The sequence below is a fragment of the Solanum stenotomum genome, chromosome 6 (genome assembly GCF_019186545.1).
Source record: "Solanum stenotomum isolate F172 chromosome 6, ASM1918654v1, whole genome shotgun sequence".
NCBI lineage: Eukaryota > Viridiplantae > Streptophyta > Magnoliopsida > Solanales > Solanaceae > Solanum > Solanum stenotomum.
In genome coordinates, this window is record NC_064287.1 from 50303360 (window position 1) to 50322577 (window position 19218).

The 19218-nt window shown below is 31.9% G+C and overlaps 4 protein-coding genes across 5 annotated transcripts in view; 3 read left to right on the forward strand and 1 right to left on the reverse strand.

Moving 5' to 3' along the window:
• LOC125868254 (sphinganine C4-monooxygenase 1) overlaps positions 1–19218 on the forward strand; it is a 128120-nt gene that overhangs the window by 53315 nt on the left and 55587 nt on the right. The gene's annotated exons all lie outside the window — the stretch shown is intronic.
• Positions 1–19218, forward strand: part of LOC125868253 (sphinganine C4-monooxygenase 1-like) — a 185393-nt gene that overhangs the window by 36575 nt on the left and 129600 nt on the right. The gene's annotated exons all lie outside the window — the stretch shown is intronic.
• Positions 7500–8379, forward strand: LOC125868255 (sphinganine C4-monooxygenase 1-like). Its single transcript, XM_049548886.1, has one exon. The coding sequence runs from the start codon at positions 7500–7502 to the stop codon at positions 8061–8063; it is 564 nt and encodes a 187-aa protein (XP_049404843.1). The 3' UTR covers positions 8064–8379.
• The window catches only part of LOC125868247 (putative late blight resistance protein homolog R1B-16), a 144236-nt gene continuing 134257 nt past the window's right edge, over positions 9240–19218 (reverse strand). Inside the window, exon 5 of the mRNA XM_049548876.1 lies at positions 9240–9304. Within this exon, the coding sequence (XP_049404833.1) occupies positions 9270–9304 (35 nt within the window). The 3' untranslated portion in view covers positions 9240–9269. The remainder of the gene's footprint in view (positions 9305–19218) is intronic.

Below are 19218 nucleotides of genomic sequence, written 5' to 3' on the forward strand. Positions count from 1 at the left end.
TTAAAATCGGGAAAGGAGAGGTTGGATAGACCAGAGAATATAGAGAGCTTGATCGACCCGTTAAGTCGAGGTGATTTGTGTTCAGGAGTGACGCCCGGACGAACAACTCGCTTGGTTACGAAATAGGATGAAATATAAATGCTTGCCAGTTAGTCTATTTATCCCCGCTCAACGATGTAGTTAGATAGCTAATTGGAGTAGGCGATTAGAGGTGTGTAGCCCGACTCATACAATTAACCCTGTAAACCAGTAACTTGACAACTGAAATTAGTTCTATGCCAATAATATGATACATGATATTCAATATATGCTACAGCCCTGGAATTGCTTCAAAACCTGCTTGAAACATTATATCAAAAATCGTTCACAATTAGTTACTCTCATTTAGTTCATAATTAGTAGTAGTTAACAATTAATCATCAACTCTTTGAAAAGATTACTTTTACTTTTATTTGTAGAGTGGTAAATATAAATTAATCATAAGTCCCTTGGGAACGATAACTCGTGTCTTCAAGAATCTATATTACTTGCGCGACCACGTACACTTGCGTGTATACTGGGGAGCAACAGTAATAATCTATACGGCTATAATAGATTAGTACTACTAGACTACTAGTACGTGAAGATTTAAAAGGCTAAAGCCTTATAACTTCTAAAGCCATTACTCTTAAAAACCTAAGTCCCTAAACCCTAATATCTAAATTCTTGAACTACAACTCTTTGTCTCTTTACTCTTATAGTTTTATTGTCGTCTCGTTTCTGTTACGACATTGGACATTTTTCACGCATGTAACAATTTTCTTGATTTTATTTAACAAAATACTTTAAGTAATTATATATTGCTAACTAAAGTTTTAGGCAGAAGTTTTCTTTAGTTTACTAGTTTGTTTTTGGAATAAGGGTCTGAAAAATACCCCAACTTTGGTTAGATTTGTTGTTGCGATACTAAACTTTCATAAGGACCTATTACCTCTCTAGACTATTTAATACCGTATTTTTTACCCCTGAACTATTTAATAATGTATTTTAAAGGTATATATGTGCCCACGTGGACACATTACTATTTATAATTTTGCATTATTTTTTATGTCCATGTGGACAAATATATATGTTTAAAATACGGTATTAAATAGTCTAGGGAGGTAATAGGTTCTCATGAAAGTTTAGTATTGCAACAACAAATTTGACCAAAGTTGGGGTATTTTTCAAACCCTTATCCCTTTGTTTTTTAGATATTATTTACTTAAGAGATTATTATTTTTTTCTTTTAATATTTATTGCTAGATTTTTTATTTAGAATTATTGAAACAATTTATTGTTTGTGACATTGATTTGACATAAAAAAAAATGAAGGGCTGGCCGGCCCCAACCCATCAAATTCTTTGGCCCGCAGGGCTTGGGCAGGGTAGGGCTGAGCTGGTTCATTTTGACGGCTCTATATATATATAATAAAGGAGAAACATAGACAAGGTGATGTGACACCTCTCTATAACCTCCATTTGTATTTATCTTTTTTCTCCTTTTTTAAAAAAAAATTAAATTAATTATTGTATTGTAAATTATTATATTGTGAAAGTAATTACTTAATTTAGTACAAATAAATATTTTATTAATGGATGAACATTTACAACAAAAACTCTTCACATTCTTTTTTTATTTGTTTGTCTCACTTCTAATCATAAAATGATAATATTTTCTTATAGTTTAAGTATTTTTTAATTTATTCACAAGGAGTTATTATCCTGACTTACCTCTCTTTAATTTTAACTTTTAATAATATTTATAACTCCCATAATTCTTATGTCCATAACCTCCAAACTTAAATTTGTAAGTTTATGATGTCTTATGGTATTCCTCTATTTTGCCTATAAAATTCATATTTAGTTCATGAAGATTCACATTCAAAATTACCCTTTCTCTTCTTCATCATATTGGTTTGTGAATGAACTAACACGTAAGAAAAAAGAAGTATATGAAGGTAAGAAATATTTCATTCTCAAATCTTTATTTTTTTATTTCCTCTATTTTGTCTATATAAATTCATACTTCCTCCGTTTCACAAAGAATGACCTGGTTTGACTTGGCACGGAATTTAAGTAAATAAAGAAGACTTTTGAATCTTGTGGTCCTAAATTAAAGTTATGTCAAATGTACAAAATTGTCCTTTAATCTTGTGGCCTTAAACATGCCACGTGGAAATCTAAAATTAAAATGTTACCAAAAAAAGAAAGAGGTCATTCTTTTTAAAACTGACTACAAAGGAAATGAGGTCATTCTTTTTTAAACGGAGGGAATATTTGATTTGTGGATGAACTAACATGTAACAAAAAAAAAGTACATGAGGTAAGAAATATTTCATTCTCAAGTTTGTATTTTTTCTGTATAAATTCATATTTAGTTTTATGAAGATTACATTTAAAATTATCATTTCTCTTCTTCATCATATTTGTTTGTGAATTATCTAACATGTAACAAGAAAAAGAAGTACAAGAAGGTAAGATATATTTCTTTCTCAAGTTTTTATTATCTTTATGTACTTGGACATGCTTTCTTAATATTTTATTTATGTATGTGTTATATATCATTCACCAAGCAAGTATAAAAAAAATACCTTTGTAATTCTTAATAATGTGTTATCAGTATGTAGTTGTTCTTTCTAATATTCAGCTTTTGAAATATAATGTAGTTTAATTTTAATATTTGTTAGATTTCAAGAAATGATAATTATTTAGTATTGTTAGTACTATTGCTATTGAAAAAATAATATACAAATATATTACATATACTTTAAATTTCTTTTTTTTTTTTGGTATTATTTTTTAATTGATACATGATATTTTATTTATCCATATAATATTTTTTTATTCAATTGGTTGCATATGATGAAGAGTTTGACATATGGAGCAAAATATGGTGGCAAATCTACTTGCAAAGGAATGGTAGAAAGAAAAAAAATTGAAGCATAATTAAAAATCATTTTTTTTACTTTAACTTGTATTAGTAGCTTAAGCTACTTTTCCTAGAATTTTTTTAATTTTGATTTGTATAAAAAATTTAGCTACATGTATTGTCAATGTTAATCATTTGATCTTTTATTGTTCTACTTTTTTTTTTTGTTATGAAGCACAATTAATATAATTATCCCATTTCAATAACAAATTTTTTTTATGATTATCCCATTTCATTTTTATTATACTTGCAAAAACGTAATTGAAAATAAAATATTAATTTCATGATGTCTTTTTTTTGCGTGTGTAACAATCTGTGTTTGTCACTATTCTTTTTTGTTTGAAATGAATTTATAATTTTTATGTAGTCACAGATGATTATATTTTTTTGTTCTTTTTTTGTATTTTCACCCCTTATTTTCATTTATTTATTTTACAAATAAAATCAATGCATAATTATTATACATGTAATGTAATAAAATTGTACATTTCAATTATTTATAACTCATATCTCTTCATTTACTTGTAACTTCTAATCTTAAATATTATTCATAACTTTTGTATATTTCATTTTTCATAATTCTTATAAATATATTTAATTAGCGTTTAAAAAATTGTAATAAACAAATATAATAATAAAGACATAATAAAAAATTAATTTTTTTTTTACGATATCAGAATTTGTATAGAAAATTAGTACTCCTAAAAAAGATAGAGGAAATTCAAACATATAAAATATGAGTGACTTTTGTGTTATAAAACAAAGTTGAGTCACTTTATAAGTGAACTATTCTTGAGTGACCATATTGGCTGAAAGCGGTATTTTGGGAAAAGGGTACTTAGAGAGATAGAATGACATCACATCCCTATTTAATGGGAAGACTCTCACTTGAGCAGAAATGTGAAAGCACCATTCCAAACCCACTTATGGCCTTTGAGATTACACTGAATATATTATTGTTGCTTTAACAAAGTTACCTTACAGTCTCTTTAACACTTAATCTATGATATACCATATATGTAATACCTGCAAGAATGTTTGATGTCTTAAAACTTCAGTTCTTCGACCTTCAAAACTGTTATATTCTAGGTGTTTTGATGATCCTTACAAATGCAGGGACCTGGTCCCTGGCAGAGTGCTCTCGTCCAGATACAAATGGAGTACAACTGTAAAGTTGTCATGTCAGGTGGTAGGTGAAAAGTGCAGTGTCCTACACCAATAGAAAGAGCGGACGAGATTGTATGCTTCAGTGTCTCACAAATGCAGGGACCTGGTCCCAAGCAGAGTTCTATGCGGTACAGCTGTAAAGCTGTCATGTCAGAGGTTGGTGAGGCGTCAGTGTACTATACCAATCAGAATGGACGAGGTGTTTGTCCAATGGGTAATAACTCTTTATAGTTGATATTTTCTACATGACAAACATCATATTAAATTCATTCATCCTAAGAAGGAAGTCAGCCAGCAAGCCGTTTCAAGAACCCACAAAAAAGTTTGCAAGGGACCTGGTCCCTGCAAAATTGCGATGTGAAAGGACGACAAGACATCTGTCAGAAAAGCTGCCACTTCTGATGTGGTAGGTGCACGTCCTTCCAGAGAGGCAGGCTCTCAGCCAATGGGCGGTCCCAAGGAGTTTATGTTCATTTTGATATAGTCTCTTCCAACAAAACATAAACTCAAGACTTGGCAAAACAAAAACTTGGATTTTCTCTAAAAATTCATAAGCTTTAAAAGAAGGCCATCCTCAAGGAAGAACAATACTCATGCTCAACAAAGGGACCTGATAAGGTGTTGAAGCGTCTTTGTTGAGTTTGAGTTTTGTTAGTTTTTGCAACTTGAAAATTCTCAAGAACACTTGCAAAGACTCACTTTCAAGAAGTATTCTCCGGCAAGCACAACAAGGAACTGATCAAGCTGCAAGCATCAAAGTGTGTCTTAGGAGTTATACATATATTGTAAATATGTTCCTAGTTTATAAAGGATTCAAATATTTGTTTCGCTTTCTAAAAGCCTAAATCAGTTGAGTTTAACTGGTTTAGTGGGCAGCATTGTTTTGCTGCTTAGTCAAATTCTAAGTCATATAGGAGCTAGTTGATTTAGTGGGCGGTGTGGTATCCGCTTAGCAAAGTCTAAGTTATCTAGGGGTGATAGCTTAGTGGGCAGTGTTGTATCTGCTTTGGCTCGTCTAAGTGATAGGAGGTATTGCTTAGTACCTGCTAATCTCATTTTGTAAATTGGCTTTTACTTTTTCTTGGAGAAGATTAGTGGAAGCAGTTTGAACAGTCCTGTGTGACAGGTCGTGGTTTTACTCCCTTGAGCAAGGAGGTTTCCACGTAAATCATTGTGCCTGATTTACTTTGTGTTATTCATTTTCTGCACTTTATTCTGTCGGGGACCTGGTCCCAAGAACACTGGTGGACGCGTACATTCCAACAAAAACATTCTGAAGGGAATTGTCCACATAAAGATGCAGCAATGTATCATGTAGAAGCAAGATCTTAACAGAGTGGCATTACAACATTTTGGTGGACTCATAAGAAGCAAAAGGGTTGCATAACTCATAAGAAATATAAAAGGGTGAAACCATTCAATTCAGGAGTCACAAACATTAAGGACTGAGTGAACCAGCTGTTGGGAAGTTTACAGAATTTTTATTAAAAGAAACAACTCATAAAGAAATTACATGTGATGTTCCAAATTGCTCCAGCTACAAACTCTACATACCCTGTTAAAGAAAAACTCAATGACTTAATAGATAAAAAAATATAGTTATAGTTGTCCAGACTCCAGAATATTTAGAGGTACAAAACTTACATAAACAAACGATCCCACAAAGTTATGATCTTTCCCTTTTTGGTGTCTACCTTCTTCTTGATGTACATCTGTCTTGCAAAGTTAGTTGATGGCAGCTTAATAATTGAGAATAGGAGGCCTAACTGTGACCTCCCAATAAAGCTTTCTAGCGTGCTACTTCACATATGTTTGGAATTATGGAAAGACTAAAGTAAGTTGTGAGATGATCTTTTCAACTGCAATATGTGAGCTTGGATATGTTGAGGGATAGATTCGTTGTTCTAACCTGCAAAGAAGAGATATAAAAAGAAAACAATGTGGTCTTGTCTTTCCTTTTGCTTGTGTTGATATGTGTGTAGGTTGTAGCCTAATTTGCAAAGTTAAGCCTAACTCATATCTACCCCCTTAAAAATTCTACTTCAAACTTATTTTATTTGTTGGCACTTCTCTTTATGGGTGGTCATTAGTTGGGTCTCTTGAGTCTTGACTCAACTAATGCACTGCTTTGGTTCCCTTTCACTTTGGTAAGCTGGCTTGTGATTCTGGGACCCACAAATTAGCACTTGCCTTATCATTTATGATAGCAGAAATATAAGCTTTTCTGATCCCAAGAGGAAAATAGATGAGTTTAATTAGGAGAGGGCTAGCTCATACCGAATACAACTAATCTCCGATCAATGAGTTAAAAGTTGTACACCTTTCGTATGTTTTGAATTCTGATAAGTAACTTAAGTACATACCATGAGTAGTTGTACTTCCCACACTTGTTTTGTGTACTTTTAGTATCTTGTTCCAATCGTGAACCTGATTCTCATATTCTTGTTCCACTGTTGGGTTTAGCAAGGTGTGAATGGGAAATAAAAAGAGAAAATGGAAAGTGGAAGAACCAATGAAAGTGGGGGAACCAATTTTGGAGGGAAAATGAAAAGTCATTGCAAAAGTGCAAATAAAAGGTCATTTTTACCATATTGGTAGAAGAAAGGAAATTGTTGTCCTTATATTAGGAAACACTTCCTTTAGTTCTTAAAGGGTTAAGAAGAAGGTGCCCCCTTGCGCCATCGTTGTCGCTCGCTCGGCCTCGGCTTCGGATTTGGCATGTGATTGATTGATAATATTTTTGGACAAAATTTATTTAATCAATCTTGTTAAATCATTTCCTTTCTCTTATAAATTAATTCAGAATGTTAATTAAATAACATAATTAATTTGGCGCAACTGAATTTATTTGAAATTCACGTGTAACGGTAATCCTTCCGAAAAGTCATTACTTTTCCCAAAGGACACAATGTTCTGGAAAAAAATGGGTCTGAACAGATTTTTCTGAACAGACGCGTTCCTTGCTGCAAATGGCTATAAATAAGAGGTCTTTTTCGTTTTTTCAAACACTGAAATTTTTTCCTCTCTACATACATTTTCTTACATAAACAAAATTGTCGATCGACTGAGTCTGTATGTGCTCTTGTTGTTGTTCTTGCGTTCGCTGAAGTTATTGAAGTTTGAGGTACCGCTACTTCTTTAACAGGTTAATCCGTATTATCTTGGGAGGAATTAATCTGCAACCTCGGGTACAGTGAGGGGATTAAATTTCTTAAGGAAACACAGTGGTTTCTGTGGACTAGGATTAAAAATCATTCTGTCTATTTCATCTTTTTTCTGTTTCTATATTTTTGACTAACCTGAATACAGGAAATAACATCCACATCATGTCAATTTTTATGTTTGTATTTTTACTAATTCTTGTTGTCTGATTATCTACTAATATGGAGCAGGTCACAGGAGATGATGGTGAATCAGGTGGGGATCGACACACTTCAATCTTTGTTCTTGGCAGACAGTTATTTGTTGCCATGTTGATGTTAGATACTTGGCAATATTTTATGCATCGGTACATGCACCAAAACAAGTTCTTGTACAAACATATCCATTCTCAACATCACCGTCTAATTGTTCCGTATGCATTTGGAGCTTTGTACAACCACCCTTTGGAGGGTCTGATTCTTGACACAATCGGTGGGGCTCTAGCTTTCCTTGTCTCTGGCATGTCACCACGTACCTCCATCTTCTTTTTCTCATTTGCTACGATCAAGACGGTTGATGATCATTGTGGACTATGGTTACCCGGAAATCTCTTCCATATCTTCTTTAAAAACAACTCCGCTTACCATGATATCCATCACCAGCTTTATGGGACCAAGTATAACTATTCACAGCCTTTCTTTGTGACATGGAATAAGATACTTGGTACTTACATGCCATATGAACTTGAGAGGAGACCGGAAGGAGGTTTTGAAGCTAAGCCTGTTAAAGATTGCAAGGAACATTGACAATACTGTTAGTACATGTTTGTCATAGAGTATGTACCACTGCAATTTTTGCCTTATTCAAATGCCTAGTTACTCATTTAATTTGTATAGAGTATATAGTTAAAGGGTTCAGCATAATTGTTGTATAATTGGTGTTGGTTTCGAGGTTTGAGAAAGGAATAGGGTCGAATAATAGTTTCCTTTTAGACATTGTCTCAGATCTGATATCTGGTATATTCAACTGCAGGCAGAGATAAAATATTACTGAAATACATTGTGTGCCTTGAATTCTTTAGTTCCAAAGCATATGGACATGTATTGTGACTTTCTCATTGTTCTTTTTTGTGGGCTGTTATTGATGGTATCGAGCTCACCTCGACCATTTTAGTGAGTACTTCTTCTTCCAACCAAAGAGGTATCAGGTATCTCTGTTTAGCGGTACTTAGATAGATGGGAAGAAATCTCTTAGTATATTTTGCTTTTGTTGTTTTCACCTGCTTTATTGATTGACCGCTAGGCCATACTTTCGGGTGCTAACATTCTCATTTCTCTAACATGTAGCAGAGTGCCATCACAACATTTTGGTGAACTCATAAGAAAATAGAAAAGGTTGAAACCATTCACTTCAGGATCCGTAAAATATAATGACTTACATCAAACCTCAAGGACTAAAATGAAAAATTTGTTCAAATAGTTACATTGTGAGATGTATTTAGTTTACAATGAATGCAACAGCCATTGGACGTTTTACAGAATCTTTATTAAACGAAATAACTCATAAAGAAATTACATGTGATATTCGACATTGCTCCAGCTACAAACTCTGATTACCCTGTTAAAGAATAACTCAATGGGCACTTTTTGAGTTGAATTTGAACGGATTACAATGGGTTGAACTCAGATTTACTGATCCATCAAAACTTTACTACAGTTAATGTTTGTGTGTGTGTCATGAAATGGTATTACAGTAAGCAAAATGACTATAGCACATTTGTGTTGACAAGTTGGGACTACAACCCTGTCATTATTTGGAAATCCATCATGGTTGAGTTCTCCAGAGCTCAGCATTTTGTTAGAGCATGCCACGCTTTCTCAGTTTCTCCACAAGTAATTGAACTTCATCAGCATCCACATCTCTGGTCACAGTAAGTTTCTTCTCTTTCCTATTAGCTGAAATTGATTTGCATCGAAAAGACAAAAAAAGATGAATCTATCTATTTGGTGCACTCAAAAAAAAGGAAAGAAAAAAAAATAAGTAGTACCTGGACGAAATAATCTTTTAAATGCCTTGTATCTATCTGCATCATGAGATGAATTTAATTTCAACGTCTTTTCCTGCAAGAAAACCAAGAGAAAAACCCAAATGTAAAACGAGGGCACCAGGTAAGATAACAGAGAAAACATCTGAATCGGCCCTCTGAGTAACCATTACTAGATTTCTTCCAATAAGATTCTCCAAGTAACCTTCTGCTATATCCTCCAACCTCCTGCCTTCACAACTTTTTATAAATGATTCTGATATCCATAACCTTATTAACCTTGAAATGTCAATCACTCTATCCTCTAAAAATGCTCCAAAATAAAGGAAGCAAGACTTAAGATGACAGGGTAAAACATGATAACTTTGGTCTACAATGGCTCTTGAGTCATTGTGAATGTGGGTACCCAAATTGTTGGCCACTTGTTCCCAACATTCTACTTCCTTTTCCATCTCTGACAGAATACCAGCCACCAAAACAATTGAAAGAGGGAGTTGTCTACACATTTTTGCTATTCTCTGCCCAACTTTTTTTAGGAGAGGGGAACAGCTTTGTACACCAAACACTTTCTTTTCAAGCAACTTCCAACTTTCAACTTCGTCAAACATACGAAGATGAAGGGGATCACTATGAACACTAGCATATTTGGCAACTTCATGATGTCTTGTCGTCAGAATGATTCTGCTGCTGTTATTGACATCTGGGAAACAACCTCTTAAATCATCCCAAACACTATTTTCCCACACGTCATCAACAAGGATAAGGTACCTTCCGGACAATAAAGTTTTGCGAAGCGTATCAGCTAATTCATTGTCAGGCAGTTCTCTACGCGCAGAATCCTCACCGACAGCATCACGTAGCAAGGCCAATAACAAGTCCTTATAAGAATATACTTGAGACACACAACATTGTGCACAAATATCAAAATGAGAAGCAACTGACCTGTCAGAATAGAGTCTGTTGGCTAAAGTCATCTTACCTAAACCTGGCATGCCGTGAATTGAAATGATAACTTGCCCTTTGGTTCCATTCAGTAGTTTTTTTCTTAAATTTTCTATGACATCCTCAAACCCAACAATCTCTTCATTCATGCTTGGAGTCCTTGCCAATTGTGATGATGTACGAGCAATGACACTCTTCATTGAATCCTCAACTGTGATCTTTCCCTGAATCTGTGCTTTGATACAAGTAATCTCCTCTATGATATCCAGGAGCCAACGCTCGAGGCACCAATGAGGAGCTTCTTTGTTAATACAAGCATCAACTACATATTGCACCTCATATGCTTTCCTAATTATCTGTGTAGCACAATCTTCATTCAGTGTCTTGAGCTTATTGTGTGGCTCTTCTACGACAACCTTCAAGAAAGGTTGCAAGCTCTCAAATTCCGTTTGAATAACTTGAAGGTGATTCTTGAGGAAAATGAGTGAATCTGAATAACGGCCTTGGAAATCCTTCAGGTTTTTCAACAGAAAATCGACATAGCCTAGTCCATGAACCCTTGGCAAGTTACAATGAAATTGCCTTTTGCATGACAAGGTAGACCATCGCCTTAATAGACTCAATGTTTCTCGGAAGATCAAAACCAAGTGCCCGGTTGATAACCTCCAATGATGTGTCTTCCATCTGCCCCTTGATATCATATAATGAATAAATAAGAAGTCCTGCATCAACAATAACAGAATCCATATCTTGTAGATGAAATTCCAGATCTAGTATTGGCAGATGAATGAGATTGTCTCTTAGAAGGCAGAGCATCTCCTGAAGGTTTGCCATTTGATCACTCAAACCAACCATCAGATTGTGTGTTGGAGTCTCCACAATACCACTCTCAGCTGCATGCTTATCTTGAGCATGTGGTATGGTTGACTTCAACGCCCTCAAGACATCAATATAAATATTGTTGCGGCTGATGCCTGGCTGAATGGACTTAATCTTCATTTCCATGAAATCAGAAAGCAAACAACTGACTTCATTTGAAGCCAAGTCTTGATTTCTGTTTCCATAGATTGACAAATTCAACCACACAACCATTGCGATGTGGCTAGCCTCAATTAAAGCGTGAGTATAAAAAGTAGCATGTTGGTATTGAGGCTCTATACATTTGTTTGAAACAAAACAGACAAAAAATCTCAATAATTTCAACTCCTTTAACACTTGTTCTATTTGTTCCTTGGGTCCTGGAACAAAAAGCGATGAAGATGGATCATTGATCTTGACTAGAACATTGAGATTCCCCACAACAGCATCGATGAATTCCATCACAAATTTGGGATTAGTAATATCATCATCATCTACCTTGTTGTTTGCAAGTAGTGTTTTTGGAAAGGAGTATTTAGCTCTGAACAGGGCCGACTCAACAACATTGGGGGCCTAAAGCGAAACTTAAGAGAGGGGCCCTAATTATTTTTTTTCATCATATGTACTTTTATTTAAAATATACTTTTCTAGCTATTTCAGATGCAAAGTCATTAAGTATTGTTTTATAATCAATTTGTTTTAATAATTCCTTTTCAAATGATAATATAGCTAATTCATTCAATCTATCTTGAGACATTGTTGATCTTAAAGAAGATTTAATCAATTTTAATTTCGAACAAAGAAAAATTTGGTTGAGGCAACGGTTATAAGAACAGTTAACACAATATGTGTATTTGGAAAAGAATCAAATCTTTTATTTGATTGAGTATTTTCATTACAACATTATCTTCTACTTGTATTATTTATCTTTAACACTTTTACTTCAAAAAATAAATCTAAACCATCAATTCAAAATAACTAGTATGTGTTAAAGAAAGTTCAAGGTTAAGACAATATATTTTTTTAAATTTCATCATCAAGTAATCTCAATATTTTACCACTAAATAAGAAATCAAAAGTATTTTTATATGCTTCAATTGGTTCAAATTTATTTTAAATTGAAAAAAACAGTTTGATCTACTCTACATATATAACATAATGATCAACTCTAAAGATTCTTCAAGGAACTTAGTGATTTCGTTATCCATATTTTCATCAAATTGTTTCTTACGAAAATCATATTTATATTCATGTCATATGCAATTTCTTTAGTAGAAATCATAGCACTCATGGTACATATAATTTTTTTTTTTAAAAAAATAATATATATAAGTAATTGTTTTTTAAAAATGGGGGCCCCAAAAAATATGGGGCCCCAAGCGATGGCTTTAGTGGCCTAGGGGTTAAGACGGCCCTGGCTTTGAATTCTTGCTTAGTCTTCCAAATTACTTTCTTCCAGTATGCAAATCCATCATCTGGCCGGATGATAATAGCGCACAGCCTCTTGCAAATTACCTCCTTCCAGTATGCAAATGCATTATGTGGACGTGATGCACACAACCTCTTGCAAATTTCTAGCATTTTCTGTGAGATATCTAGCATACCACATTCCCTTGCAAAAGTGAATCTCTGCAAATGGAGAAAACAATTAAGGAATTTTAACTCCCATATAAAGAAATCTATTCGATCCCTTGGAACATCCGAGTATTTCGGGACTCTCAGATCAGACAATTCATTGTTGAAATTCATCCTTGTGACACTATTATGGAAGAAGAGCAATACAGAGTATTATAGTTTAATTCTTTCTTCACTTTATTGCTGGCGTACTTAGAATATTCAAAGTATTCAAGGAAGGAAGTCAAATAAAGTGTGAGGCAGACAAACAAAAAACAAAGTCATTGCCTAATTACGTTCTATATCTATAGTTTCAGTTGCTATGCTAATTTCCCTTTGTATATCTCGCTGTATTTAAATAATTTATACAAATTGGGCTTTCAAAGAGACTGTATATAAAAATACAAATTTACTTTAGAGATTTGTACATTGAGTCTTTGATTAGGTAACTTATATATATATGGTCCCCTGTTGGAAAAAAACAGTTATGTAAAATAGTTTTAAAAGTTACCGTTTATTAACTTTAAAAAATAACGTACAAAATTGTAAAGAAATATTATTATATAAACATAAATTTTAAGAATTTTTCTGTTACCATTAAAAGCATAATATTAAGGAGAAAACGGAAAAGAGAGAATAATGCACTTACTTATTACCTTACCAATCCTATTGTGAATCTCTATTAATTAACAAACATGAAGAAAATAAGAACCAGTGAGAACTAGCTATAGAAAAAGTTTCATAAAGAGGGAGTAAAAAAGATAATAAATAGCTCTCTCCCCTACGCGTAAGATATTTTGAAAGAGTTGGGCAATACTAACAAAAAAACAAAGTCATTGCTGGTACACTAAGATAAAGTGCCAAAGAATTATTCAAAAGGTATTGTACAATATATCCTTTTAACTTGATCTCGATTTACATTTATGTTCTCCAATTTTGATTGCACATAAATAGACACTTAAACTTGTATAAAATTAAATAAATAAGCATACATTTTCTACATGACATCTTACATGATAATTTGCTTCCAGTATATTGCCCTGTGTGTATTATGTCACTTGGACTCCTGTGTTTACTTGTTTAACGCTATACAAATTTACATGTCTACTTGTCACACAAATTGAATGACATAAATATAAAATAAGACCAAGTTAAAAGACATGTTAAGCATTATGCATATTCAAAAGTATTTGAGGAAGGCAGACAGGAAAAGTGCAAAGATAACTTTAGAATTTATAAATTTTTAAAAAGTTAATTTAATTTATTGAATTCCAAATATATTACTGTATTTATACAAACTAAATAAATTTTTGATATATACACATAATTAAAATTAAAATTAAAATTATTGAATTATGTCGAATCCGTAGGTTTTAGCTCAGCCCCTATCGATGATATGACTCATGGGCATTGAAATAATTGTAACAGCTGGCAATAATTGTTTGAATAGTTCAATTGTGATATGTGGTGCTCCATAAAAACTAAAATTCCAAGAACAATTATGAAAGGATAAGTACTGCAAGATTGGGTCAAAAGTCCATCCATTATTCCTTTCTGTTTTTTTTTTAAAAAATATTTTTATAATAAACTGAGGGACATCTCTCGATTTTTTGCGTGGGATAAAATTTTTGAGATAGGTCCATAAATTTTGCAAACGATTTTTTTTGGGAGAAAATATAAATATTAGAAAGTGACGAACAACGTCAGCTTTTTAAAAAAAAATAAATTAAAAACCCAATACTGTCCATCGGTTTATTTAACTGTTGCCTAGATACCTTAATTAGGAATATTATTGACTTGATAATTTTATACTATTTGGTAATTGAATGTTTTGTAAATGAATGAACTTTGGTAGACCTTTTAGATTGTTTGATGGATATTTAGTATGTATTTAGTCAGTTTGTTACAGATATTATAGCTCGGTTAAAGTTGATTTTTGCAACAATTAGTGTTGGTTTACAACTAAATATTGAATTGCAATTAATTACATTTGACAAGTGAGATACATAAATTGCACGTTTCTGCCTTTTTTTTTAATTTTTGGGCAAAAAATCGATCAACTAATCAATATCATCCGTCGATTTTCTACAAAATTAAAATTAAAAACAATGCAGAAACTTAAAAATTGACCTGTTGTCGGTAATTATGAATATTTTTAAAACTTATTTAATTTAAGATGTTTTTTAAAAATAAAATACTTAAATATATAAATCGAGGCCGTCCACCAATTTATTCAATTCATTCATCGGATTTAAGATAAAAGAATGACCTAATGAAATTATGGGGATGTAAACCTTTGAATAGGGCAAATAACAATTACTATATATACATAAAAATAATTTTAATTTTGTATGTACAAAGTAATTATACGCCAAAAAAGATTCACCTCCACCTCATGACTCCACTCCCAAAGGTAGGGGGGCAAGACTGGAAGGTTTGAGTATAGAAAAGGCACCGGTGCCATCTCCGAACCCTAAATTGGGTTGTGAGCCCCCCCTTCCATTTCCTCTATCTTAACCCGACCCGATCCACTTCCCCGTCCCATCCAACAACCCTAATCGAGTTTGATCCATCTATACAAAGTTCAACTTTCCAAAATGTGACTAATTTGGTCTTGGAATGGCGGGAAACGAAAATTTTCATTTGTCTATCCTTGACGAACAATAATAGGGCTTATTTTCCCCTTTATTAACGAAAGAGTTAAGGGTCAAAAATACACCTAAATTATTTAATTTTTTGAGTTTCATATCTGAATTATTAAGAGGGTGAGTTTCATCCTTGAACTATCACACCATAGTTACCGAAACACCTCTCAACTAATTTATGATGTTGTGTGTATTGCCCTATCTCTTTTGTTTTGAAATTCTATCACGTGACACTCCACATGGAAAAATAATTTCACTATGACAAATCTAAATAAATTAATTAATATTAGGTTAAATGTTGACACAAGAATTAAAATTATTGTGGACTGGGAAAGAAGAGCAATTGACATACAATACATAGTATTATGGTTTCTTTCTTCACTTCCTCACCTTGTAGTTCACTTACTATTCCACTGTTAAATTCCCTCCAACTTAAGGTGTGTATAAGTAGAGACTTAAACTAGTATAAAATTGAATTAGCAGACACACACGACAAAATCCTGTGAGATACACTCGTCCTACATGACGACCATTTATATTATGCCACACACGTTTATGTATTATCCCATTATTTTACTGCGTCAATTACAACCAACAATTATTTAGCTCCATGAGTAGAATGTATATGTGTGGAAAGTTGATTGCTGACAATAATTGTTTGGAAAGTTCAATTGTGATATGTGTGGTGCTCAATAAAACAACCATAAACGAGTCTGGTCCATCTATACAAAGTTCAACTTTTCAAAATGAATAATTTAAGGGACTACTTGTGCACATCGTATCAAAATTAAAGATCGTAAATGCTAACTGAGGCTAAGATAAATGACACGCTTATCTATTATACTTTTATTTTCATGACAGTTACCTTACCTATTAAATACTCCTTCCGTCTCAATTTATGTGACACTTTTCGTTTTTCAAGAGTCAAACAATTTAAGTTTGACCGGGATTTTGTGCATGAAATTTTCAAATTTCTTGAAATGAAATTTATATATTTGTAAACTACATAAAAAGTACTATAAGTCACTATAATTGATAACTCAAAATGTTTAAAGGATCTATGAAAAACTTACGGTCAAAGATAAATTCGTTTGAATCTTAAAATTCGAAAAGTGTCACATAAAATGGAGCGGAGGGTGTAGTATGCATGGCGCATGCCATGATGTCTGATATTTCTTTTCATTGAGTCTTTGATTACGTATATATAGTTCATAAAGACCAATATTATATAAGTCAAGATATTTTTACTTCATGAGTCATGACAGTGTTTTACCTAAGCAACTTCCAGGAAATTGTTAATAATAGTGACAGTTAGTTGCAAAATCAAAAATTTTGTTAAGGGTCCTCAAGATTTGATATATATGTATGAAAAATAATTTTTAATCAATATACTTTGCATAATAATTTATATACATAATATAATATTTAGACGAATGGTGTTTGAACTGCAACTATGTATGACCATTGTAAGTCAAGATACTTAACACATTGATGAGAGTGCATTTTCCAGGAAACTTTACTTACTAATTGCTTTACCTAAACACAAAGTGTCGTCTTATATGTGTTGACACCCAATTTTGGACCTCCACAATATAAATTAATCATTTCGAGTTTTTTCAATTTCAAACGATTTAAAATAATTAGTTTTATAAAATTTCAAAATAATAATAATATAGTTTGCAAGTTATTTTAACTAGTTTTGTCACTTTTTATAATTTTAGATAATATATATGTTTTACATAATTATGTATATAATTAGTATATTTTATGATTATTCGAAAATCATTTAAAAAAGGTTTTAGTTTTACTCAAATATTTTATTAAATTAATTTTGCCTAAATTAGTAGTTTATATTTTGAGTCATTAGTTTATTAAGTTAATTATTTTATTTCGTTAAGATTAAGAAGCTACTTAATTAATTTATGAAAATTCATCTTTTTTTAAGTGTTGATCAAATGCACCGACTAAATTCTAATTGAAATTCAATTGGCTATTATGGCAATTTTAGCCAATTTTAGGAAAAACTTCAGAATATGGCAAACATCCATATATATTCAAGAAAAATAGCTATATTTTTTTTTTCATGTTATATGGATATAATTAGACTATAAATAGCAAAGTTAATTGTATACAAATAAATATTTTTTATATATATATATTTAATATAATAAAAAAATATTAAATAGGAAAGTAATTATTGAATGCCTAATTAATTATGGCAGGCACATTTGTGATCTTTTCCCATGTTTACCATCATCAAATTTTTCTCTTTCATCAATATTCATACATGACATATTTTCTGATTTTTTCTCCCAAATTCATTCAAATTCAAGATCCTTTACATCACTGCAGGAGCGATTTTTGTGATTTTGTATCCATCATGTATTTTCTAATTGCATATTTGTCTCGTTTTTATGAGCATTATATATCTACACATCTACACTTTCTTCTATTTTCATAGGGTTTTGATTCAAGAATTTGTTTATCCATTTCAATGGCTGAAATTGATACTCTGAGGAGGGTTATGAGAGGTATACATTTATTTGACAAGTTGTTGGATGAAATGCCTTCTTTTGATTTGTGTATTATTCAACAACAAGCCAAAATTTCAGGCTCTATTGCTGCAATGGAGAACGAAAGAAGAACAAAAAAGGTTAATGACCATATATACCCTTAAATCTGCTTGAAGAAATCGAAGATGCAAAATTAGTAAAGAGGAAAAAAGGTTCAGAAGTGAAAACTAATCTTGAAAAAAGGAGAAAAGTCAACAATATTGATTCAAGTGGGTGTGAAAAAGTAGGAACAAGAGAAAAATTAATGAAATTGAGATTTGTATGTTTTTTTTTTTTTTTAGTTTAATGTCATTTACTTATATATTTTAACACATGTATTGTGTGCCATTGTCATTATGGATTGTCCTCTTATATTGAAATTGTTAGAAAATTTGATTTCGTATGTATATAGTTGTTAAAAAATGATTACAAGGAGAACATGAACAAAAAAGAGATTGAGGGTTCTCTCATTGTCAATTTGTATATAGTAGAATACTTATATACATAGACATTTGTATTATTATATAACCACAAGTTGAATTGTTGATCTGTGAATACAATTATATTTGAATACATAAGTACGCTGTCAAATTTAATTAGGGAATTCAAGTATAGTTGGATACATCAATACTATATTGTTGGCCTTTTCAAAATTTTATTTAGAAGAATACTTATACAGTTTGATACCCACAAATTGTATCTTTTTTGTTCGTTTGTCTAATGTATATCCATACTTGTACAGTTTGATACCCACAAATTATATCTTTTTTGCTCGTTTGTCTAATGTATCCATATTTTTGCTTAACAACAGTGATGAAATGTATCCATATTTATATACATAGATACTTGTATTGTTATATAAGCACGAGTTGAAATGTTGATTTGCGAATACCGTTATATCTAGATAGATAAGTATTATATCTAAGATAAAAAGTTGATTAGGGAATACAAGTATAGTTGTATCCAACATATTCATTTTTGTGTTTAACAACAATGTATTCATTGTATTATATATTGGTGTATTCATTTTTTGTTTAACAACTAGTGTATCTATTGCCATGTAGTTCACCTATTCAAAATCGAAATACTTAACCTTCATTCACAAATTCAACAATTTGCTTACATACAATAACTTGAATTAACAAAAAAAATTATTAATACCTTTACGACGCCAGAATAAGAAATATGGAGACAACAAGAAAATTGAGTATGATGTATATATCACAATTTTTGTTAAACTGATAAAGAATATGATCTGATATGTCTTTAAATAAGTAATTTTTAGTTATAAAGTTAATTATGGGAA

What these genes read in the sequence shown, in the direction of transcription:
- LOC125868255 (XM_049548886.1), top strand. Translation starts at nt 7,500, where the DNA reads ATGGAGCAGGTCACAGGAGATGATGGTGAATCAGGTGGGGATCGACAC.